At 41.8% G+C, this 25,851-nt stretch overlaps 1 protein-coding gene across 7 annotated transcripts in view; it reads right to left on the reverse strand.

Annotated features, from left to right (window-relative positions):
* ENAH (ENAH actin regulator) overlaps positions 1-25,851 on the reverse strand; it is a 123,829-nt gene that overhangs the window by 81,370 nt on the left and 16,608 nt on the right. For 4 of the 7 annotated variants that reach the window (XM_053973474.1, XM_053973473.1, XM_053973471.1 and 1 more), the window contains one exon: positions 19,811-19,878. Coding sequence is in view for 3 of the 7 variants with exons in the window: in XM_053973475.1 (XP_053829450.1) it covers positions 8,464-8,468 (5 nt within the window). In the remaining 4 variants the exon portion in view is untranslated. Of the gene's footprint in view, positions 1-8,463; positions 8,543-19,810; positions 19,879-25,851 lie in introns of those variants that run through there. The other 3 variants (XM_053973475.1, XM_053973470.1, XM_053973476.1) reach the window with 1 other exon arrangement.

Raw genomic sequence — 25,851 nt, forward strand, 5'->3', positions numbered from 1 at the left:
ACTCACACTAATGCGATTCAACTAAGTAGATCGGCGTATAACAATAAATTGAAATATAATATAATCTGACTATATTCAGAGATTTCTACCAAAGCAGAAGTATTCTGAAGTAGGAAAAAAAGTACCTCTAAACATAATAAAAAAAAAAAAAAAATCAGCATTTCTGCTAGAATAGTACATAATGAAAACCAAACCATATCTGCTCTTAAGTAGCACATTCAGTGAATGAACTTACATATACAATGGTAAACTTCAATACTGATCATTTTCCTAGCGCTGTCATTCACTATTTTGATTCATTATCTCTGCCAAAAATAGGCTCATTTGGATTAGGTTTCACTATCTGGTCAGTCTGGCCACACCATCTATTTCAGACAATAGGTAACCATGTTTATTCTGAAGTTGTAAAGTCCATTTACCTTCATCCACAGTAGCCAATTGCAGATTTCTAAAAACAGGCTTTGCAAATGCATTCAAGAACACAATACAAGTTTTCTAGGAAAACTTCAGTGTGTACAGTTTTAAATACAAATCAAACAGGTTTTTTAAAAAAAAAAAAAAGATCAGTTTTATTAAACTTAGGCAGGGCACTCTTAAAAAAGAGCCAGCATTGTTTAATGAACTAGGCTTGCCAAACGGATCATACATTTTCCTCAAATACCAACAAGAGTTCAACACAGGAGATATAATAAAAGGTGTACACATCACAGTGCACTGTTTATAGAAGACTCTTTTATAGAAGCTTTTAAAAGAAAGCAAAGGGCAATGAGATTTCTATAGAACAGGAAAATACAGGGAGAAAACAAGTTTTCAAAATGAGTAGCAGTGTATGGTGTTCATTGTAATGCATTATTGACATGAAAAACATACACTAGCTAGAAAAGGAAAATTCTTGCTCATCTGGAGCTGGAAGCTTAGAGACTGAAAAACACCACATATTCAACATAAGTTATCTGAAGAACTAGTGAATTTAGGCAGCAATACTACCAGGTTCAATGCCCAAATTTACTTAGAGCATATGCTTAAGTCACATTTGCAAAGCCAACCAGAAAGCTGAAAGGAACCTTAAACTACCAACCACCTCTTTCTACCAATGCCAGTAAAAATATGACAAATGCAGCAGTATTGAAAGTTTTGTTGGAAATACATGAACTACAACAGAGTCTTAAATCATCTTTCCATTTAGTACTTCCATTTTCAATCCCATATGATAGGAAAAAAATGCAACTTAATGGAAATCTCCACAAAATATAAACTTCTAGCAGAAATGACCACTTATGAAGACATAGTGGTCTATACAGGAATATATTGGAATAGATATACTGGATATATCTATTATATATGCAGTATATAATAGATATATCCAGTATATAATATATCTATTATATACTGGATTTATAATAGATATATCCAGGTATATCCAGTATATACTGGATGTACTGGAATAGAAAAGTGTTCACCACTAGCCAAATGAGACCACAATAAAACTCCACCTTAACTACATGGCCTTCAAAGCATTTCAGTTTAAAAGCTACTTTCACTGTATGGTAACCAGAAATAAACTGACAGCAGTCAGTTAAACTACATTTTAGGAAACTGCTTTAAGGACATACATAGAAATTTATTTCCTCTAAAAAAAATGTAAATATTTCTTTTCTTGCTATAAAACTGCAACTAATACATAATATAGGTCTTAGCTATACCAATGATTACTCTTGCTCTTTGACCATTCTGCTTAATTCCAGGTTGTAAAAGTTCTCCTGTTTTTAACTAGGTGGCAAGTACAGCGAACAACAACCTCGCCTTACCTTCTGTATGGAATTTGCAGCAAGTATAGATTGCTTTGTAATCCAGTTCAGGAAACAGAAATTTCAAATTTGTGAAGAAAAGACAATGAAAAGAACAATTTCAAACAAATCCCTTCCAATTTGTTTGTGCTGCAAACCAAAAATTTAGTTATTTCTGTCAGCACACCAGTCCAGCAAAATGGCATTTTTATATCACCCTCTGGAGTGCCATCAGTTTCCACTTCTTTCACCCATACTTCACCTGGTGTCAGCACCTTTCTTTACCACAATTTAAAAAAACAAAAAAGAAAAAAGACACAACACCAACTCACACACTTAGCAAAGAAGCAGACCAGTTTTGGACTAAACTGAAATTGTTTTTACTATTTTTCTTTTACATAAAACAGCTTTGCCTGGAGAATTTTCAATATGTAAAACTAAGAGCAGATTTTTTTTTTTTGGCCTGAATATTGTGTTTTCTTTTAATGAGCCTTGCCTAAAGATTATGCATAGAGACAAGAGAGTTGTACTTCAATTCCTCACATTAACTTATGCACTGATTCCCAAAACATGTGCTTGTTACAAGCAGTTCAGCTGGAAAGACTAATCCGAAGCGGATTGACATATCATCTCACATCCCACTGAGCAGTCCTGTTTTCTCCACCAGGCTGTCACCAGCATTTGGGCAGGAGACCCAGAAAGATGTCACATCACTTCCCCAGCAGCAGTTCCATAAGCCTCCCATAAGTGCCCACAGAACCATAACATTAGGAGCAGCACACACCACCAGAGGCTGGTAAGCACAACACTCACATTCTCCTCTGGAACACTTTTAACATTAGTCATGGAACAGCTACAGTGAAGGAGACTTGTCATACATGATAGCAGGGGAGAGGTTTGGCAATTAGGAGAACAATTCATTAGGAGTATTTGAAGTAAAATTCAACATTTTCCTCTTTAACCAGTATTGCTACGGAGCATTTGCAAATCAGACTCAATTACTTAGATATACATTTTCGTATCTCATGCTAGAAAATTTGAAAGGCAAAATAAGGCGGTGCAGCTATTTCTAAAATGGGAAAAAGTTCCTGTATGTTATTCAAACAAAAAAAAGCTCCATACAAACTATGCTCTTCTCCAGGTTTGCGAGAATCCATGGCAAGTTAGGACAGGAGAGCACAGCAGGGACACAACAGTGGCTCCTCACCTGGCAGGTTTAAATACAGGCAGGTAAAAAGCAGCTTCACTCCCACATTAATCCCAAGGGAGATTCTAACAGCCCAAGAACACAAAATAGTTGTATTGAATTTCCAAGTACTGGGAGGGCAAGGGTGGGGTGAAAGAGCGAGGAAGGCACCAACAAACATCACAGCTGACAGTTCAGCAAGGCTGATGTGACTTCAGTCTCTGCTACATTTAATTTGAGCTATGACTAAAAGTCAAGTTTTTTTGAATCTAACACAAAAAGCACTTATCTTCTGCTCTCTCTCACCACTACAGCACTCTTAAAACCTAAACATGCCTGGATGTTTAAAGAGCTGGCACGTGGATTTCTCCACTGCTGAGTGGAAGCAGGCATGAACTGTCAAAAGCAATTCTAGATGAAAGGTCAAAGTAAAGAAGGGAATAATATCTGTTTCACAAAATACATTTGCTCTCTCCAGTAATGAAAGCAAATGATTCTATCCAGTGGTTCAATAACCTACTTCTAGAATAGTTCCACATGAGCTGCCCTGGCATGGCAAGAAGCAGCCCTCATTACAAAGTATTTCCAATCACATGCCTAAGGCAGCGCCGAGAGACGTCACTTAGGGCAAAGCATCCACTGAAACAGGTGCTGGGAGAAAAATGTTTCTGCTTTTTATGGAAGTGGAGAAAAAAGGCTTTTAGGCTAGAGTGGCCCGAAGGAGGATGCCAACTAACTCGCTCTTGTTTTCTGACCTCCAACAGCAAACATGAAACCCTGAACCAGAGTCAAGAAAAAACTTGTACGTGCCCTTCCAGAGAGCATTCCTGAATTATACACACTCCCAGACTGTTTCTAATTTTTAGAGGCTGACAACATAATTGCTAAGATGGTCATAAATAGCTTTGTCTAAAAAAAATCAGATTCTCATTCCTGCACTCTCCATTCACGGGGCAAATTTTTAAAGATTTATACTTTTACTATCAAAATAATTCACTAAACTATCCAGAGGCCTTGCGGGCAAAACAGCTGTCAGATCCCGTATCAGGTGGGCAGAAACAGCCTGTCCAAAAATTACTTGCAACTGTCACAAATAAAGTACAAGCTAAAGACCACACTTCTATCAGACAGATGACTCAGTCCATCTGTTAGTATACTTAAGAACAAGGAAAGTAACCTGAATTCTTGTATCCACCTGAAAAAAAAAAACCTGCCCACACCACCAATTTTTCTCTTGAGATACAAGCAATTTTAGGAACTGTATTGCTTGCAGTTATGCATATCCAGTCTAATTTAACTGCCTGCTTGCACTTCCAACATTTTGTCAAATATTTCTCAACTAAATTAAGCTTCCTATTTCAAATACACCATTCGGGCAAGTATTAAAACTAAAGGCACAATTCCAAAGAGTTACCTTACGTATCCAAGAATAACTTAATGTCACCATCAAATTGATGGCCTTACTGCTGTGCTATTTCACCACCTTAAATAACTGCAGTTATTGCAGCAGACTGAATTGTACTATTGTCACTAATAATGCTCTTGTATACCCACTTTGGTGGAAACCCCAGGAAATGCGTGTGGGTTCCTTCAAGCATTCCTAGTCCTAATGAAGGTTCATGTTTTGTTACTTGTGCTGTGGGCTTTCACTCAGCAAACAGTGAGTATGGTACTCATTTTCTTAGCACAACACTTAAAATATAATGAAGGCTTACCAACCCAGGCATAAAATATGCTGACTTTTAAATAATAATGTGAAGTGCATTCTGTAGCAACATATTTGAGCAGAAAAGCTGCTGATTTTAAGTAAATAGAAATTTCACTGTGGTTAGAGAACACAAATTTAGTTACCTTTTTAGCTTGAAAACACAAGCGAGAATACAACATGACTTTTCAGAAAAGGCAAAATCTATAGTAATTTAGCTGTCTGTCCTATCTAAACATGGAATGAAATTCACATATATATGATATCCATAGTAGCCCATCATAAACACAAATTATTATACTGGGCTCTGGAAATACTTGAATTTAAAATTTCTTAAAAATACTGTTTCTTTCCCACTTCTTGGGAACTTGGGTAATGAAACCCGACTAAGCAGTCTGCTTTCTGACCAGCACACTAATGAAAAACAATTCTTTCCCACACAAAGAAATGGATGTAGCAATACCAAGAGAAGGCTGTACAGTTTGATTTTTAAAAAGTCGATATCTTGTAAAGCTCATTTATTTTTATTGGGGTTAACACTCAAAATGAGCCTGATATAAAAAAAATTAAAAATGAAGGTAATTCAGTTAACCTTCACTGTGGAACCCCAGCTCTAGCAGCACAGTTGTGTTTGTCAGCTTCCGTAATACAGACTTCAACATATGCTACAATAAAAGTCTGTTCACAGACGTTCTTCCCATCAAATACCTTCTTCCCGTACAAATACGATGGGAAGTCATGCTGTTACTAGAACAGGGGCACCAAACTCTGCTGTTATCTGCATCTTCCCCCCACCACGTTCCAGTCAGCTGGTGAATGGAAACTTCACTGAAGATGTCCATTCCTGGATACCTATTATATTATAAGTGCTTTCAGGAAACTGGATTAGGGGCAGCACTTCTGTCAGCTAACCAGAGTACAAAGAGAGCAACAGGTGTCCGTGGGAATCAGCTGTTTACCTAGGGCAGGAGACACAGATACACACAGCCCTATTCAAGCTGGCTCCTGAACCAAGTAACTTCATCCTTAGGCTAGACCATTTAACTGGGATATTTAATATTCAGAGTTTCTCCGCAACCTAAAACCCCTAACAGATGTTATTCAAATAGCATATCATTTCAATTTGAATACAAAGCAGACTACTGCAAGAATTAATTCTTGTGTAGTGTCAGTGTTTGTGTCTTACAGAACTGCTGATTATTTTAACATTCAAAGATGCTCTTCACAAGGATGCTTAGCATTGTCTGACAGAAGGAAAACCAGTTTGGTCTTTGGTAACTGACCAGCTAATCACCCAGACAAGACACAAGATCTTAAAACAAAATCATCAGTATTAGTTCAGGCTCATGATGGCTGAAGAATAGTCAAACCACAGGAGAGAAAGTGAGGATGCTTCTCCCCCCCACCCTGCCCCAGTTCATCTATTTATTTTTTTTTTATTCTTTGGAGCAACAACTGCATACTTACCTGCCCAATAGCAGCGACAGAATGCAGTTTACTCATTCCACGAGACCATCAATATTGTGCCAAAAGTATATTTTTAGTATGAACTGCTAAGATTTAACAGCACCTGCAAACATAGGAGCTGTATATGAAATGCTGGTTGCTTGTCCCATCTACCCTGTCACTCCTCACCCATCAGACCTTGCCTTGACCAGCAAATGCACATTAAAAGTCATTGCCTGAACAAAATACAGCATGAAGATATTGTTTAAACATGTTTCAGAAATATACCATCAACCATAGTCTAAACAAGTCCAAAGAGAGAGCACGCAGTGAAAGCTTGCCATTGTACTGGAGTCGGACCAATTAAACAAAACTGAGTGAATTTAATAGTGCCTCTATAGAGAGAAAATACTTCTTTAACCACATCATTTTTTTAGCCTGTATAGTTTAATTGGTACAGCTTGTTTTTTTTTTTTTTCCAGAGGGCTGGAACCAAGGGTTCTGGAAGTCAGTTTCCTTTGAAACACCCCATGACTACTCAGCAGAGCAACCCTCCAAATCACAACTGCATCTCCCCTTGCCAGCTTGATGCTCTACAGGCACGAGCGGGTAGAAAGCTTCAAGGCCAGTAATATATTCATTTACCTACATTTACTCGCTGCTGCAAGTCAACTATTCAAACACCTAAATAAGCAACCTAAGGGTAGGTTCATCCTAGACACTTTCCTGTTGTGCTGGTTAAGAGAAATACTTGTGCTCCCTCCAAGCTGGCAGAGGTCCTAGCACACATACAGTTACACCAGTGAACAGTGAGCAGTCTTGCTGCTATAGCTCACTTCACTCAGCATCACCCCCACAATCCAAACACTATTTGCCAGTACAAAACCCAAATTTACATGGGGCTTCCCAAGGTATTTATGCCAAGCCTTGCTCGATTAGCAGCATTCATTGTGCTAAAGGCTGTCAAGATAATTAAAAAGAACACCTCTGCTTAGGTGTAGGTTTTCCAAGCTGTAACTTTTCATTTGCAGGGTATCTGACTTCTACATGAGCAACATGAATAACTGAAAATAAATTATCACAAGACAAAACAAAGCTTAAAATAACATAGGACATAAATACCTACAGTTAACAAAGAAAACTAGAGGGAAATACAGGAACACAATTCTAAACAAAACAGCAGAGAGATTGTTCCCATGCTTCCCGCTGCTACGCTAACCTTTCCATTGAAGGTGCACTGAAAGAGGGAATCCTCACAGTACAAAAAATTTTATTAGGATTTTCCTGCAATTGACAAGGAATTCTAATCGCTCATCAGTTTTATGCAACAGAGGAATTTGCCGACTTTGCTCACGCAAATCTTGCCGGACCTCTACTCCAAAGGACCTCACGACTTACAGTCTTGTCTTTAAGACAAAGAAGGTTCATATCCAACTGCAAGGGAGACAATAACTTCCAGGCGAAAAAAAAAAAAAAAAGGAAGGCATGAGTAACTCGTTTCCCCAGCTGTCTGAGTGAGGGGCAGGCCTGCAGGGAGCACGGCGTCCCCGGGCAGCCAGACCAGCGCTCGGCCACCGAGCCGCATTTCTCACCGGGTCCTGCACCAATCCAGAAAGGAGATTATGGAAGCAGAACAGGCGCTAAAGGAGAGCTGGGGGGAGGATGGCGGGGGGAAGGGGGGGACGGGCCGGGGAGGCAGAAAATCGCCTCCAAATGAATGAGCCGGCAGGGAGCGGGAGTTCCCGGCGGGAAGGCGGCAGGCACCCACCTCCCTCCCTGCCGCCCCCAGCCGCGGCCACCTCTGTGTTTACATCCCAAACCTCCAAACGCGACACTTTCCCGGCTGCCGAGAGGGGGATCCCCCCTCCCTCCTTCCCCCCCGGCGCCTCTTTATTGATTACCGAGGGAAAAGCCCAGCTGCTGCTGCAATGCAACACGCGCCGGGTAAGGCGGAGGGAAAGGGGGGGAAAAAAATCACCACCGGCAGAGAAAGAAAGGAGACGGACTCCCGGGGCTCACGCCGTGCCCGGCCCGGGGGAGGCGCCGGAGCGGAGCCGCCCCCCGCCCCGGACTCGGGCCCCGCCGCCGCCCCCCGACCGCAACTTCGCCGCCGCCGCGGGGGGACGGGGACGGCGGGCCGCCCTTCCCCCGTCGCCACTAACAATGGGCCCTTCCCCCACCGCGGGGCTCCCCTCGGCCCGGCCCCCTCCCCCGCCGCCGGCCGATCCCCCCGGCTCCCATTCCCGTTCCCGTTCCCGGCTGTCCCCGTCCGAACCGGGGGGCGCGGAGCATCGCCCCCCACTCCGCGCCCGCCGCCCGCTCCGGAGCCGGCCGCTCACCTCATGGTGCTGCCCGCGGTCGGGGAGCCGCTCCCGCTGCCTCGCTCGCTGCGCTGTCTCCCCCGCCCCGCCCCGCTGCTCGCCGCGTCCCCGCAGAGCGAGACCCCCGGAGAGCGAGACCCCCGCCCGGCAGCGCCGCCCGCCCGCCCGCTCCGCCGCTCCCTCCGCCGCCGGGCCGGGCCAGACCACCGCGGGGAGCCGGGGGTGGGAGGGGACGAGAGAGGTGGGGGAAAGGGGCGGGGAGGAGCGAACCACCGCGCGGGAAGGGCGGGGGGAAAGGAGAAAGAGGAGAACGAGAACGGGCGGGCGGGGGGAGCGCGGGGGCGGCCGGAGACACCGGCGGGGCCGCGGGAGCGGCGACGGCCGGGGGTGCGGGAGCGGCGGGCGGGAGGAGAGAGAGAGGGAGGGAGGAAGGGGCGGGCGGCGGAGGAGGAGGCCGCGCCCACCGCCGCGCTGTGCCCGGGCGGCTCGCTGGGGCTCGGCGGCCCCGGCGCGGGGTGGTGGGGGTGGAGGGACGGGGCGGCCGCAGGTGAAGCGGCGGCTCCTCGGGAGAATCGTCCGCCTGCGGCAGCGTCTTCCCCGGGCCTCGGGAGTCGCCCCGGAGCGGAGGGGCGGGATGGGCTCCCCCGGAGAGCCGCGTCCTGGCCGGCGGAGCCCGGCGCCTCCCGGCGTGTGAATACCTCCGCCCGTCCGCTGACCCTTCCCCACTCGGCCCCACGCTGCTTGCACCGGGCTCTGTCCGGCCGGGAGTCCTCGCCCGGTGCGGCGGTGCCGGGGCGGGAGGGAACACGGAGCCCCCGAGCCCCCCTGCCCGAGTTGGGCAGGTACCGACAGGCGACAGCACTGCGGGCAGTGGCCCCTCGGTGCCCCGGGAAGCCAGTGGCCTGAGCCTTTTGCAGGAATACAGGAATGTTATTTCTGCATCTTTCGGTAGCCCCGCGCCTGTCCTAAATGCAGATTTGCGTTCTGCTTTCGGTACCTGCAGCGGACCCAGCACACTCTACAAGTAACTTTAACCCAGCTCGTGTTCGGCTCCTTTCTGTCAGCTAGCGAGTGAATACCCGTTCTCTTCCGTCTCGGTTAAAAGAAGCAATGAGCAAGTGTCTTCGCAATTCCCAATGCTGTTAAGCCATCTTGGTGCTTTTGCACCTCCAATTTCATTTTTCCCTAATGAATACCAGTGCTCGCTAGGGTCTAGTAGTAAAAATATACATGAGAAACAAATGTGTAAACATCTTCTTTATAAGTGTCTAGACACCTACATATAAAAAATTAAGAATTTTTAAAATATATATGTATTTCTGATGTAGGTTCCACACATGTAAGGGGATTTTACCATGAATCTCAGCTATTTGACACCACTTCTTCCTTGATCAGTGAGGCAGAGTCACTCTCTGTCAATTAATAGTGTCAGTAGCACTAATCAATGAAAAAAAAAATGGCCAGTTATTAGAAAACACTAACTTGGAAACAAGGACAGGCTCTGAAACTGAAGCTAATGAAGAATAGTTTAGTAAGAAAACATGTTTTTACTGGCATGGGGATGATGTCAATGAAAATGTTGCAGTAAAGGTGAATCACAAAATGCAGATGAGTAATCAGAAGAAAAGCGACATCATGATCTTAAAAATTGCGTACCTTTGTTAACAATGTAAAGACAGTCTGAAAAGGGACACAATTGAATCTGGTAAATAAAATTACCTTAATTGCTTTCAGCAAATGCTGAGGACTCTAATGACTGGCAGTGGACCTCAGTTCTTAAGGCATAATGAATTTTCTAAGATCTGGGCTTCCTATCATCAGAACATCCTCCAAATAAAAGGTTTGGAAAGAAAGCCACTCTGGCAGTGAAAAGGCTCTTGAAGGCAGCCAAGCAGAAATGTTAAAATCTGTATCTATATAGATACATCTAAGATGTATGTTTAATGGGCTTCAGCAGGTACATCAGTAGAAGGAATGGCAGAGACAGAAGAAGAAGGATTTTGTTCAAAGACACAAGTTATTCTATAACAGAAAAAATCAGGATCATAATGTGACTGTCCTGATGCAACTGTCTGGTCTTATTAGTCAAACCTAAAAGAATTTTGACTGTGACAGGTATATAAAAACCACTGAAAGTATGCCTGGGCTCCAGGTCTGCGTGAGAGGGAATGAAAATAGCCAGGAGCTTTTACTCCTGCAAAATAACTATTATCGCTATTTGTGTTATATTACAAGGTGTTCTTCAGCCAAATCAGATACGGTCATAGCTGGATTTCTCAAGACCTACTCAGTGGTACAATAGAATTTGTAAAAATGCCAGAAGAATCATTTTGCATGCTGGCATCGCAGATGTCACCAAGTGCAAAGTCATTTTGGATGCTAGCTTAGTCAAAAATCCCATTGAATTAATCTGTAACAAAATACTAAATGTGCAGTAACTCATATTAGCAGCTACATGAGAAGGAGAGGAGCCAAAATCATATAGGGCAGAAATCAAATTATAAACGTTGAACGCCTCTTTCTTTCCAGGTCAATTTAGTGAGATTATTGTCAAGAAATTAAAGTAGTCTAGCAGAAGAAGGAGTTAGTGTTGTGTACATGTTTATGGTACTGAATAATGCATTGAGAAATCTGCCTGCTCTCGTAGCAGACCGTGTGCTCCCAAGCCGTAATAGCTTGGTGTGTCCTGTGTCCAAGTTGCTCGGTGTGACTCTACTGTCACATTTCTCACTGACAGGATCCTCCAGCAGCACAGCATGGGTGTCAATGCCCTCTGCATCCTCTCCCACTGCTCTCCCTTCTTCTGGCAATGACAAAACTGAAGTGGCAGAAAGCCTTCTTAGCTGGTGGTGTCACACTAATAACCTGTGGCCTGTGACAACCTACAAGGCAGAGCCACGTAATGGTTCTTTTAATCAGTGTCCAAGGATTGTTTTCATGCCCTTCCTCCTCTGGATCCAAGCAGCTCAGAATACCCCAAAACGACTTTGCATTCTTCCCTCCTGCATTTTCTGCTGCTCAGCTGCAAGTGAGGACTGGAATTCAGGTGCTTCTAAAAGCTAAGCCAGCTCAGGTTGAGCAGTACAGTGTGCCTGCTCTCCCAACAAACTGAGTAGTGAAGGCTTTCTGAATGCTACAGAAATGGCTCACCCATGCATAAACCAGAAGAGGATGTGTTCCTGTTTCATATCAGCCAAATGCAAGAGGCTTGGCAGGCGATTCCCAAGTAAACCTAGCGGATCCCATCGCATCTCATCAGTCTGGATCACCCTTAATACACGGTCAGGAGGAGGATGCATGATGTTCTAATGTTCTGGAGACATTCAGGGAATTCAAAAGCTTCAAAAAGCAGAGTAATTCTTTCTCTCACAGTGAGATTTCCCCTGTCTTCTCTGAAATAATTTCCCACTTTCCAGTCTTTGTTTCTTTAGAAAAGAGAAAATAGCTAAAATCTTCATATGTCTTACAAAAGTCAGTGTCCTAGTACAGCAGCTCATATGCAATATTACTTTGGCCTTCTTCAATGACTGTAAATAACAGAATGCAGGATACAGTGAAAGAAGTTTCTAGAACGGGAAAGTGTGGGGTTTTTTTCTGGTGGTTTTGGCTTTTTGAGGGTTATTGTTCTTTTCACTTAATACATCCAGAGTTTGGTTTTTGAATATATAAGAAAAGATACTTTATTTCACTTGTTTGGATTATTTTCTATAGAACTAGTATAGAAAGAAAGCACAATTTGCTATATAATAGAAGTTGAGAGAGTTGCAACAACAAAGCATGAGCTTTCTCTCTAGAGATAGTGAAGGGCTTTCCAAAAATGGTGGACTAAAAGAAAATAGCTCTGACAGTGTGCTTCTGGTAGCATTGAAGATTATCAAAACAGAAGTGAATTAAGTAATTGAATGTATTATTCTCATCAGTGATTAAGTTAATCTAATTTATAAATATATCTTTTGCTCTGGACCAGACACAGAGCTGATGCCTGAACCAATTCTGTGAGGTCATGGTTAGTTGAACAAAATGAAGATCCAACTATTACATAGATAGTTAAAGTATACTGGCTAGTATAATTCTTCCTGTCCTCTTCTTGCTTTCCCTCAACCCCAAGTCATTTTCAATTTCAGGTTGCCATGAGTCAGCTGACTGCTGAACTGTTGCATAGCAGACCATTAAAGGAAATGCTTTCAACTTAAAAGCTCCTTAGTTTTGTTTTATTTATGAAATTACACAGTTTTTCCTAACTGCCTTCTGTGGAAGGGGGAGTAAACTATCTCTAAAATTCTCTAGGAATGCTAAAATAAACAATTATTGGCATGACTCAGCAAATAACAACAACGATAGCCAAGAAGGTCTTTTCTTAAAGGAATAATATTTTTATTCTGTTGTAAAAAAGGCAAAACAACATCGCCAGCAAAGGAAGCAAATCTTTTGCTATCAAACACAGCCCTTTGACTCCCAGAGGTGAAACTTGGTATTCCTACCAGCATACCCTGCTCCTTGTTGTACAAGTAAACAACTCCTAGATCTTCCATCAGGCACCTCCAAAGAGGACTGAAAACAGCAGCTGAAGCTTTCCACTGTGCTTCTTTCCACCAAGGTTCCACCAAGGTTCCTAAAAGTGCCCCCCACACTGTCAAACAGCATCAGCACATCAAACCACAAGCCTCTGTAGATGTGAGTGGGGAGTATGTGTCTTGCAGGCTGTTCCCAGTAGACTCAAATACTTAAGTGAAAATTCCTTGTATAAAAAGGGATTGTTTTTCCCCCCCAGGTTTACCATGAAAAGAATTTGTATTGTGCTGCAGGCTATTCAGTGAGGGTTGAAGTCTTTTTTTGTGTAAGTACTGTCTACCAAGTGTAAATCGATGTGTTGTATACTTAGTGTAAAAATGCTTTTCTGACACTCAGATAAATTATGATTGTTGTTTTGACTCTAGTCTTTCATTTGCCTCCACTCAGCTGCTGACTTTTGTGGTTTCTGAGATGAAATGTTGATTTAGGACCGGTGGAATTGACCAATCTCATCTCTTCCTTTACATCTAATTTTATACTCTTATCCCATAATAGTCTTATTTGCCACCACTCTGCATTCTTCTTATGCATTACCAATAAAATGTATTCATTATGTCCTTCTCTCTCCCTTGCTAATGTCTTAGAACAAATTGTACTCTGCTGCTTTATCTTTTGCTGGAGCAAAGTCAAGGCACAAAGCTGGCCCAGGATTTGGTTAAGATTGTTTTGAGCCATCTTTTCTTACAACTCTAGATGAGTTATTCTCTGAGGTACTCAATCACAGCCAAGGATTCGGGCCATTATTAATTAGTTATTATTAATAATTGTTAAGTGCCTACAGTGCTCTTGTAACATAAAAAAGGGCAGGCTTCTTGCCCAGAAGAGCTATGTATGGGATGTCTACACTGCAGTCTCCCATGTCTATGCCAGCTTTAAAATACTCTGGTATTACTTATCTTACTTACTCTACCTCAAAATGCACTGAGCTCTGCAAGCAGCTTCTATAACCCCAGCTGAGGTTTGACTTCACCAGAGCACATTCACTGCACTGTACCCCTTCATCCTGTTTGAGATTAGGGAGGCAGATGCCAAAGGAAATGGTGTAGCCTTTCAGTTGGAAGCCTGTACTGAATTTCACCTGAAATTTTACTCAGGTTATTTTACTCAGACTCTGTTGCAGACACGTTCTGCATTTTGTCCATCTTTCTCCTTCCTTCTATTTTAGATGAATGACAACATACTTACTATTGCTGGTAAGTTTTCATTCACTACAAAGTTGGAATAACTTACGCTGGAAGTACTGTCCCAGTTATAGATGAATGATAACGCTTTTACTATAGCTGGTTAGTTTCCATTGACTGCAAAGTCGGAATAACTTGCAGTAAAAATAATGTCCTGATTATAGATGAATTACAACACTTTTGCTATTGTGAGTGAGCACCTGTGGATTGCAAAGCTGTTAGTAACCTACAATACAAATACTGTTCCAAAAAAGGTTGCAGCTTAGTCAGATGATAACCTTTTTAGTCCTTTTCCAGCACTGCAGATTCTGCTTTCTGGCAATAGCTATAGCCAGTTCCATAATTTGGATTTCAAATTTAGTAAGTGATAAATCATGCATGAGACCCAAAATATACAAAGCAGCAGTTGCAAAAAATATTCTTCCTCAGTATTTTAGACAGAACATCACAATTTTTTTTTGCCAAAAGAATTAATGTTTCTATAAAAAGACATGTGAAGAAATGAGCTCTTAAGAGATTACAACGCTAACACATGCCATTATTATTACTATAACTAGCTAGAAACTATTTCAGAATGTAGATATAGTCTATAAAATCAATGAGAAGGAATTTCTTGCAACTGGCCCTAAGTCACACTTCCAGGACTAGGGATCTGTATCTTAGCCATAATCACTCTCTCTGCTGAGTATTTATTTATTCTCCACTTCCTCTGTTAGTTCAGCTCCCATGTGTCACAAATACAACCACATAAACAGTGATGGATTTTCTCCAGCTCTTTCCACCCTCAGACAGCACAGAACCACCTCATACCCTATTTCCTGTGTCACAGGTTTATTTCTAAACAACTCATCCTGAGTGTTTGACACTGACTGGTGTGCTGCAGTCAGGAATTCAGCTACTACGGTCAACTGACTGCCACTCATTAAAGAATACCACTCATTAAAATGTACTGCTGGAGACTCTGCATTCAAATCCTTGCTGAATGCTGGGCTTTCTTACTGGTTAATAAGAAAGGATTCATCTTCTGGAGCATGTAAATAACTAGAGGTAGGAAAAGACCAATAAAAATTCCCCACCAGGCTTTTTTCAGAGTTTTCAAAAAACAACCTACTATCTGGAATACATTTTACTGTCAGAAGTTCTTCTTTGTAAAACTTCCCTTGTTTCTCTTAGGCTTACTGTGTCTAGATAAATTCTATCTTCCCTGTTTTTTCTCTTCTAAATAGCTGTAAATTTTATCACAGACTTCTTCAGACATCAACTATCCCAAAAATATCAACTGCTCTCTGTCACTAAACAAAATTTTTCATTGTTCCCATCATTCAGTTTTTCAAAAGCTTCCACTTACATTTTGTGGTTTTGTTCTAAGCTTCCTCCCATGTCTCTAGTCCTGGAAACAAAGCTAATATCTTTATTCAAGGTACGAACAACTACTCTTTGCTTCTGAACATGGGAACAGAAATCATATTTCAAGAGACTGTTTCCATTAGAGTTGTTGTCAGTCTTAAAGATTCTGTGGCTTTATAATAAAGGACAGGTAGCACCAACTGGAGACAGAATGATTTGTAACCCTAAGAGATGCTCAGACAATCATTTTATTTAATTGTCATGACTGGTTGAACATTTCTAACCTTACAATTGTGAATAGAGGTTGCTTTGTGCAGGGAAATGACTCTTCTAACAATGATCCATTCATTCTGCTGTGACTACACCAGTGGGTGAAGGGGAAATGCAATGTTTTAAATTATTATTATTATTAAAACAACTGTACTAGGGTATTGGCACAACTGCAAAGAAATAAAACCCTTCCATTGCTTACCTGTTCATGGTTTAGAATCATCCTAAACTGGTAGCAGCCATAACCATTAGCATCTGATAGGGTTGGTATATCATAAAATCACCAGTAAAACCCTCCAAGAGCTCCAGAACAAAATCAAATAGAAAAAGGAAGCCTACAGAGGGTGGAAGCAGGAACAGGGAGCCTGGGAGGAATATAGACAGAATTGTAGCCAGGGGTCAGATTATGAAAGCCAAAACCCTGATGGAATTAAACCTGGCCAGGGACATCAAAGAGAACAAAAAAGGTTTATATAGGTACATTGATGATAAAAGAAAAACCAAGGAAAATGTGGACCATCTTCTGAAGGAAATGGAAGACCTGGTTACCCCGTGGGACATGGAGAAGGGTGAGGTCTCAATGACATTTTGCCTCCATTTTCACCAGCAGGGGCTCCAGCCACACCAGCCAAGTCACAGAAGGCAAAGGCGGTGACTGGGGGAATGAAGAACCACACAGTGTAAGGGAAGAACAGGTACCAGAGCATCTAAGGAATGTGAGGTGTACAAATCCATGGAACCTGATGAGATGCATCCATGTGTCCTGAGGGCACCAGTGGATGAAGTGGCTAAGCCACTATCCATTGTATTTGAGAAATTGTGGCAGTCTGGTGAAGTTGGCAGTTGGTGGATAAGGAATTGGCTGGATGGTCACTCTGCAAGAGCTGTGGTCAGCAGCTCAATGTCCAAGTGGAAACCAGTGATGAGTGGTGCTCCTCAGGGGATTGATGCTGTCTAACACCTCCATCAGTGACAGGGACCGTGGATAGAGTGCACCCTCAGCACGTTTGCTGGGGACACGAGCTGAGTGGTGCTGTCAACATGCTGGAGGGAAGGGACGCCACAGGGACCTTGACAGGATTGGGCCAGCCCATGTGAACCTTATGAAACTCAACAAGGCCAAGTGTACGGTCCTGCACCTGGATCTTGGCATCCATCCCTGGAAGTGTTCAAGGACAGTTTAGGTGGGCCTTTGAACGACCTGCTGTAGTGGAAGGTGCCCCTGCCTAAGGCACAGGGTTGGAACTAGATGGTATTTAAGGTCTCTTCCAACCCAAACCATCCTAGGATTCTGTGATTCTACAAATATGAGCTAATGTGTTGGTAAAAACATGTTCAGATAAAAATGCTAGGAAGATAAGATGCCCATCTCTTTCCACAAGAAGTGATGGATAAGGTGAAAAATGCACAACTTTTCAAGGTTGCCAGCCTGTCCCTAAAACCCAGCAGCAAGGGCAATCCTTGTGTGCTCCTTTGGAGCAATGACTGAGAAAAAGAGCAGGAAGTGAAATGGGGCTTCAGCAAGAAGGTGGTGAGGTTACAGTGCTAAAAAATTTATAAAACCCTGTATGAATTCATCAGTATTTGTCCTGGGAAAAGAACACATCATTGATCTACAAAGGCAAAGAATGAATTTTTTAAAAGGAATTACCATATAATCATGTTTCATAGACATTACTCTAAACATAACAACATTACTCTAAACCGAATCCAGAGAAAATATAATACCAAAGTCAGTCTGCCATTGTAGAGGTGGGCTTTGCATTTATCAGTTTAATTTTGGCTTTAAAACCAAAGGAGGACAGTTACTTACTCTGATAAAGCTGCTATGCATTGCCCTTCCATCTCTTAACCTCATCAGAAAAACTCAAAAGGAGTTTTAAAACAGACACATTACAAGATTCATTTGACAAAAACCATCATCAACTTCACATTCTTCTCCATAACATGGAACAGTTGGAGTGTCCCGAGGACAGCTGAAAGCAGATATGTGCCTCCTGTCCCACCAAAGCACAGGGATTCCTGCCTCATAACGGTCCTGTGGGGTTGACCACGCTTGTGGTAACTCAGAGCAGGCTGGAAGGTACTCCTCTCCTTTCCCAGGCTTTGCTTGGAAAGGGAGAGGAGTTAGGTAAAGCTCAGAAGATGAACTAGCCCAGGGAATTACAGGGGGATTTCATGCATGAATCAGATCATGTTAGGTCAAAGCACACCACAAGAAGCAATGCCTTTGAACCTGAACAAAATGGGACTAAAAGCATTGCTTTGGAATCCTGGTCTGTGACTTGTACAGAAATGTAGGAAATTTCACCCCAGTAAACAAATTCTGGTTGCATTCATATGTTAACTAAGAAAGAGGTGCTCTTGCCTCCACTTACATTCAAATCACTGAGAAAGCCCAAAGCTGTTGATTTTTTTGGGAAGATCACCCTGGTATAGGCTGCAGGAAGGTCTTGGACAGAGGAGTCCCTGTTGAGCACAGCTAAATCCATGAGCTTTCTCTACAAAGCTCTTCATTTGTAGCATTTTCAGGCAATTTTTGGAATGGATCTTCTAAGTCACAGAAATAATCAAGTTACCCTCATTATCACTGCATAACAGACTCACCCAGGACAGCAATGCTGGTTCATGTGCTACACAAGTACCTGAGCATGTTCTCTCTTTGTGAGTTAACCTTTAACATAAATCAGCTGAGACTCCGACCCACATAAACTGTGACCTTACAACAGGGCATTTCTTCTTCCCTTCAGTTTCAAACACAGCAGCTCATCTTTTCATTTACATGAAGATCGTTTACATCAATTACATCTAAATTTTACGCTATAATTAAGATCCCTTTGCACCAAAAAAAGTGGTTCGAAATGCATTAATTAATAACATTAAATAAGAACACAAGAGACTGCCTTGAATTTTTTGTTCCTCATCTAAGAATTCTGTGAAGCCAGCTGCAATTCACAAAATTGCTCAGCTTCAGAAGTATTTCTCCCTCAAATTCTTAGACCTTTTGGACATCTTACTGGTTTCTATGAGGGCTCTCAAGCAGCTAAAAATGTGTTTCTCTTCCTATATCCTGCTATGTGTACCTTTGCCTAGTCCTTCACAACAGGTTTTCCTCAAAAGCTGAGAATTTTCCATAGCTGATGTTTTACCTGCAAAGTTCTGCAGACAGACTCCTGAGATGCTGACCTCACTTGTTTAATGATTTCTCTTCAGCTATTGTATTCTTACAGCAACAGTACCAAGGAGTTCTGGCTGGTTGTAAGAACCAGGAAAAGGCTTGTCCAAGTGTATTCAGGGGACTTAAATGTAACAGCAGAGACAATCATGTTAATCCACAAAGCAATTTTAAAAATTCACCCTAAGCATCCAAGATTTTATCTTCATTGTCTCTTCTCCTTTATTCTCTAAAGAAAAATTTTGTTTAATGTTAAATTCATTATTATGGCTGTGACAGATGGGTATAGAAACTCTGGAGTAATTGCAGAAGGGGGGTCATTAGTAGGGAAACACAGAAATGTTTAGTTGGAAACAGTGATCTTCCATAATCCATCAAAATGCCAAGATTGCTGAATATGCACTTCAAAAGGCAGATTCTTTGCTGCTATTTCACTTTACAATGGGTTTGTCCAAATGGGAGTATTGTGCAGAATTCTGTTTTGCTGGTTTCTGGTGTCTTTAGCACAGTGGAAATAAATTATGAAGAATCCCCATGCATTTGCAAAGCTTACTGGGAATCTTTGTGCAAGAAAAGGGAAAGGTTGGAAGCTATGACCACGTGAAACACAAATCATAGTCCATGTTCAGAATACCTGGCTGGCAACACCCAAAAGGATGGAGAGATGGATCTGCTAATGCCATATATCATGCTCCCTCTGCACTGCCTGTTTAGCTCCTCTGGGATGGAAGAAAAGATAATGGCAGCCTTTGGCTTCATGCCTGTCATTGCCATGACACTTCCATACGTTCCCTTCAGCACTGTGTACGTCTCCCTTTACCTCTCAGCAGCAGCAGCATCAGTTACTCAACAGGAAACGTCTCGAAGTAAGCCTTTCATTTGAGGAGTCTGCCAAAATGAAAACACTTTTAGAAAGAGAAAACTGATCTGCTAAACAGAAATAAATCTGAAATTAACTGAAATCAATATCACATGTTTCCCCCCCTATGTCCCCACCCAAGTCTCTGGATGTTGGGAACCTTAAGCTCCATTCTAAAACTAGACTCACAGTCTTAAAACTGACCTCAGACTCAAACTTTGGTGGAGTGGCTTGAGATTATATGTTCTCTACTTAGATATAAATGCACAGCTTTAGATCTCCTGTACTGACAAGCTCTTTCCTAGAAACAAAATCTTATGATTTTCCATTCAATTAGATTGTGTATTTTAATTAATTCTCTAGTCTTTCTCTGGAAGCAAATCATCAAATAGAAGAGATATCTGTACTGTTCTAATTGACTTAAATAGAAATAATGAATGTACAACCTTTGGGTTGATTGGACACCTGAATTATTTCTCACTGAGAAAAATAATACATCTATCCACAAGCAAATTTTCGGAAGAGAAGGTGTGATAATTTCATCAAAAAAGCATTAAGGTAAAAAAGTGGGCTAGAATTACACACATTTACTGAGTGGAGCCTCTACTCCATCCATTGTTAGGGCTTCACTTTGAAGACTGAAGTGAAACAGCAACAGTTTATTTCTCTCTGAGATTTCCATAATAGAGGAGAAAGGAAGATCTGCTCCATGTATTTAGCTATAGACTATCTAGGAATTCTTCTGAGTAAAATACACCAGGATTTGCAGTTGCCACCTTTATTCCCTCTGACAGAAATAATTCCATTGAAATATTTTTTCCAGACGTATTGGGTTTGCATTTTATTAAAAAGGATAAAGCTGTTGTTATAGCTAGAAAGAAAGAAGCCTTTCCAAAAAAGAGTACCTTGAACCAATTTTTACAGAATACAGTCTATTTATCTCACAAAATTAAACTCTTGTACTTGGAATTTCATATACAAAACACAAACCTCAGGAACAATTCCCATAAGGATCCATTTAACAGGCTTCATTATGTGGAAAGGGTATAAAGCAACCAAAAACCTAAAATGGCTGCTCGGCATTATATTGTTCTGTGGCTGCAAGCATGATTTACAACTATGCATTTTCTGCCCTTGTTTCTTTAGCTTAGTGCTGAATTATAAATTAACAACTGGATCCTGGCATTCTTCTAGTTCAAAAAGAAAATTCACCTGTTTGAGGGACACTTTTTTAACATATTCAGTCAATGAATTCTTTACAAGGAAATGCTTTATTTGAAGAAAAAAGACCCCAACCCCTTTCTGTTTTGCTCTTAAACAAAGAGTAAAGACAGCTATATGTAAAACCAGGCCAAACAGCTCCATGTCAGCTTGTTTGATGCAGTTCAAGTAACTGTGGATAACCAATTCACAGAAAAAGTGAACTGGTTTGCCCTGGCTTGATTTGAATTTAGATGTGCAATAAATTTGTCCACTGATATAGGTATTTGACAACACATGTAGTCTGCAAAATCCCTTTCAGTCTGCCTGACAACATGAATCTTTTTGTCTGCTCAACACTTGTGATCCATATCTGTTATTAAATAATGTACACAAATACTGCAACAAACGAATCATAAATAATTACTGAGCGTTTTTTTTAATAGATGATGCAAGTCCCCGCCTCAGGGGCTTGCTGTCTACCTCAAAAATGGGCTAAAAAGATGGAAAATTATACACAACACCAGAAATTAGGAGGGGTCTGGCACTGCTTGGAACTAAAGGCTTGACAGAAGACATTGGAGGAAGAGAAGACAGAAGTGTGAAGTTCAAAGCCAAGAGCACAGTAACACCAAAAAGCCATCCAAGTTTTACTTTCATACTGGGTGTGATCTCAAGACCTGCTGGAGGGAGAATCACCAGGTAGCCAGTCCTTGCTGTATTTCGAGCTCTGTCCCAGCTAGACCTGAATGTTTGTCATTAAACAGATGCATATCTAGGAAGGTGTGACCAATCTAAGGGATGCAGTTGTGCTTAGTGTTTGCAGGCCCCCAGCTGGGCCCTTGTGCCTTTCCAAAAGCCTCAGCATGGGGCTGTGAGCGGCTCTGTGGGGCATTCCCAGGGGTTTCGGCAGACTGGTGGAGACGACTGTCCGGGCACTTTGCATCCTCTGACCACAGCCACTAAAATAGCTCTTGAGCTGTCAACCACAGCCCTGGGGAACAGGGAAGGTTCTTCAGCTCTCTGCTTGTATTACAGGCCTGGATTAGGCTGATTTAGCCTTTTTTTTTTTTTTTTTTTTTTTTGTAAATAACGCATCAGGATCTGCCAACAATATTCCTCCCATTTTATCTGATCTCATAAGAATTAGTTTTAGTAAGAACTGGTTTTCCCTGAAAGAAAGCTATTCTCTAAAAAAAGCTTTGTACACTTAAGACATATGGGACAGAAGGAAGTCTGCATCTTGCATTACTTTTTTCTTTCAGTCACCAGAAAAATCCTGAAATTGTCCTTTTTAGCAAAGAGAAAAGATAAATGGGTTCATTCTGAATCAAAAATAATAGATATGTCTTGTGCCATTCTTGACAACCTTTTCTGAAGTCTCATTAGCTCACAGAACATGTGCACAACTCCCACCTCTGAGAAATTTACACAGGTGTAATTCCACCAAAATAACAGTTGAATAGCTGTAGTAGAATGAGAGCTATTTTTGTCACTTCTCTCACAAAAATTAATTGAAATAGATACTTTACAGAGGTAGCAGCAGCCAGTCCGCCTTTCTGACAAGCTTACATGCACTGGAGACATTGCTTGGGGTCTCTGTATTTTGGTGCACAGACTTAGTGAATGGCATGCATGTTATGCTTACTAAGCTACTTTGGATAAACATGGAAAAAATCTAGTGGTGTAGTTGTCACAGACCAAAATGTGCTATGTGATTTGAAGGGAGATTCCTTTGCTGTGTGTCATTTACCTTTTATACATTGCTGCTGAGCAGTATTTCATAACCATTCATTCTTTGGATGCCCACACTGACATTGTTATATACATACAGGCAGAAGAAAATGGGAACTGTGCACTCTTCCTCTACGTCACATTATAGTCCACAAACAGCTTTATTGCTCTTTACCATGTTTGGGAACAAAGGCAAAGGGATGACGTATGTGTATGTCTCACAGTAGAGCAATTTCCTTCTCACACTTGGAAAACAGAGCTCCTCTCTTTTACATATGGTTTCTGTACACATGCATAGCCTTGGGACATCAGGATCAGAGGAGAAAAACCTCTCATGTTTCATATGTAAATCAGTGACAGCCCTGGTCATGTGCTAAATGATAAATAAGCTGGCATGGTGGAGTCAGCAAAAAACTTTAATACTTTAATTTTTAACATCATTTCTCAAGCCATGATCCTGCAAGTCATACGGATTTTTGAGTAGGTTGGGCCCTGTCATGAATTAACTGTTGGCATAACTGATACAACAGCAAACAGCTTCCTAGATAATGAACTTCTTTGGGAAAAGAACTGCTTGTGTCTCTCTGCACAAGACCACCTCGCTGATTCCTGCCTTTCCTGGCACACCTGGAGTGCACTCACTGTGCTTCAGTCACTGTGAATTCCTTGAATCCACTGACACTGTGGGGAGAGAATTATGATATTTAGGATACCACAGGAATTGAAGTTAATATGGGATCTGTTTTTCCCTCCTGTCCCCCGTGGCACTCTGAAACCACCCTGTGATGCCTCTGTGTCTCAATTTCTGCCTTCATGGTGATAATTTTCCCATCCCAGGAAGTCTGAGAGCCTGTAAATGTGTTTAATGTGAACTGAGGTCGTCGGTTGCAGTTTTCAAAGCAGATGTAGCTATTTTGTAAAGGAGGTTGTGACATTATGGATAATAAAGATAAGGCTTCCCATAGCTGAGGTTTTTACACTCTCAATTTAATTCACTGTTTTCTTGCTGAATTGCAATATTCCAACATTAGCAAGTACTAATGATGACAGCTGAAAATTACACTGTGGGGTATCCAACTCATCTCAATACTTTGGAATAAAACTAGCCCAACTAACCCAAGCAAGAATGAAGGATACTGTGTTGCCTTACAAACATTCACATACTTTCCTGTAGTAATCCTAGGCCATCCTTACCCTGAAGGAGGGACAGATCACAAATGCTGATATCAAGGAGGCAACTTTTGCTGATCCTATCATAAGCCTCTCAGTTAGCCCAAATCTCTGCCAATTGCTTTCCAGTCATTCAGTAAAGAACGGGCAGGCTTGGATTAAACTTGTGCGCTGTGACAGAGAGCAGGGTGGAAATGCAGGGGGAGCAGCCCTGTGACAAGATATTTGGGTTACCTGGAGTACCACAGAGCTTAGAAGCAAGGGAGCCTAGGATGAGGTCTAGAAGAAGGAGCTCCTGGCAGCTAGAATATCGCCATGGTGGGGACTAAAACCTGAAGCTGAAAGGAGACTGAGAAACAGGGATGGAGACAATGAGATGTAAGGCTAAAAGGGCTAAGTTGGAAATGTAAGAAGGAAAAGCTAGAGTAACTAGGAGTTGAACACTTCAGAGTTGTTTTAAGAGATGTGCCCAGATGGGTTCGTCCCAGAATGTGGAATAGAACCCAAAATTTCTGACTTGCATATTTTTGTATTTTTCCTACTGAGATCTACTAAATAAAAATGGATGCCTTTTCTCCTTGCAGCCTGCACAGGGATGATACATTTCTGCACAGTGAGAGTTGTCCATGAGCCTCTGCTTCAATCTGTGGATCTGGAATTCCTTTCAATGAAACAAATAGAACTGAATGTAGTAATATGTGAAAGGAAATCAACTTTCCTTCCTTAAAAAGCTAAGAAATTCTTCGATAGGCATGTGTTTGTGTATATATATGCACACACACATAGTGTGAAGGGAACTTGTAATGTCACTGCCTTCAGAAAGCAGGAAGTACAAGAATACAACAATTGGAGCTCAACCATTGCTCATCTGCTCTGAGCACTTCCATTTTTATCCAGCCTATTTCTTACACCTCGTGCAGAGGTTCCTCCAAGTCCTCCAGTGCTCCACAGTTACTTCAGCCTTTTATTCTTGGGAAGTGTTTGGGTTGTGGTAGTCCCTAAGTCAGAGATCCAGTCTGTTCATGGACTACTTCACAATCTAAAGAATCTGGACTGTAATTCCATAGCTGGAACTTTTCACTGCAGTGCTCAAATAGAATTCAACCAACCCCCAGCTTATCTCGCTGTTCTTCCTACTCTTCTTCCTTTTATTTGTTCTTTGCTTCTTGGGCTTTTTATTTTTTTTCACACTTTTTTCAACAAAAAATGAAAGCATTCTATATTTCTTCATCACTCTTTTCCTTTCCACCTCTTCTGTTTCTGTGCTTCTTTTCCACAATTAGCTCTTTTTTTCCCCCTTCATTTTTATTTCCCTCTCCTGTCACAAGGAATGAAGCTTGAGCCTGGATCTTGCATTATCTTAATAATTATTTGAACCTGTATTACATCTTTAGACCACCACTGTAGTCACAAGAGTTAAAACATCTATTTTTTTTAAATTTTTTTTTCCTATAAAAACTGATCCTAGGCAGCCTTCCAATTATGATATCAGTCTTGTAACGTTTGCCTGAATTTGCTGACATCCTGAAGGAATGATCTCAAGAGGTGTATTCTCCTGGCTGAAAGGGCCAGCAATGACACATCAGTCAGTCGTTGGCCTGCCCACAGCTGATTATTTCGGGGGTTGGAATGGTGCAGGTGGAGAGAATGGAGCCCCCCAAGAGGAAAGATCTGGAAACAGCTGGAATAAAGATGTGCAGGAAGGATGAGGGGTTAGGAAAAGAAAATCTAAGGAGAAAAAGGAGGAGCTTAAGAGCCCAGAGGTAGAAGCAGCAGTAGCCTAGAGCAGAGATTTCCTGAGTGTGATGGAGAACAGGAGAATAAGAACTGATTAACTTCCAGTTGTAACATAATTTTAATCCATGAAAAAGCCTCCTGGTGGTATCAGTATGAGAGCC

This window comes from Vidua macroura, chromosome 3 (genome assembly GCF_024509145.1).
Source record: "Vidua macroura isolate BioBank_ID:100142 chromosome 3, ASM2450914v1, whole genome shotgun sequence".
Taxonomy (NCBI): domain Eukaryota; kingdom Metazoa; phylum Chordata; class Aves; order Passeriformes; family Viduidae; genus Vidua; species Vidua macroura.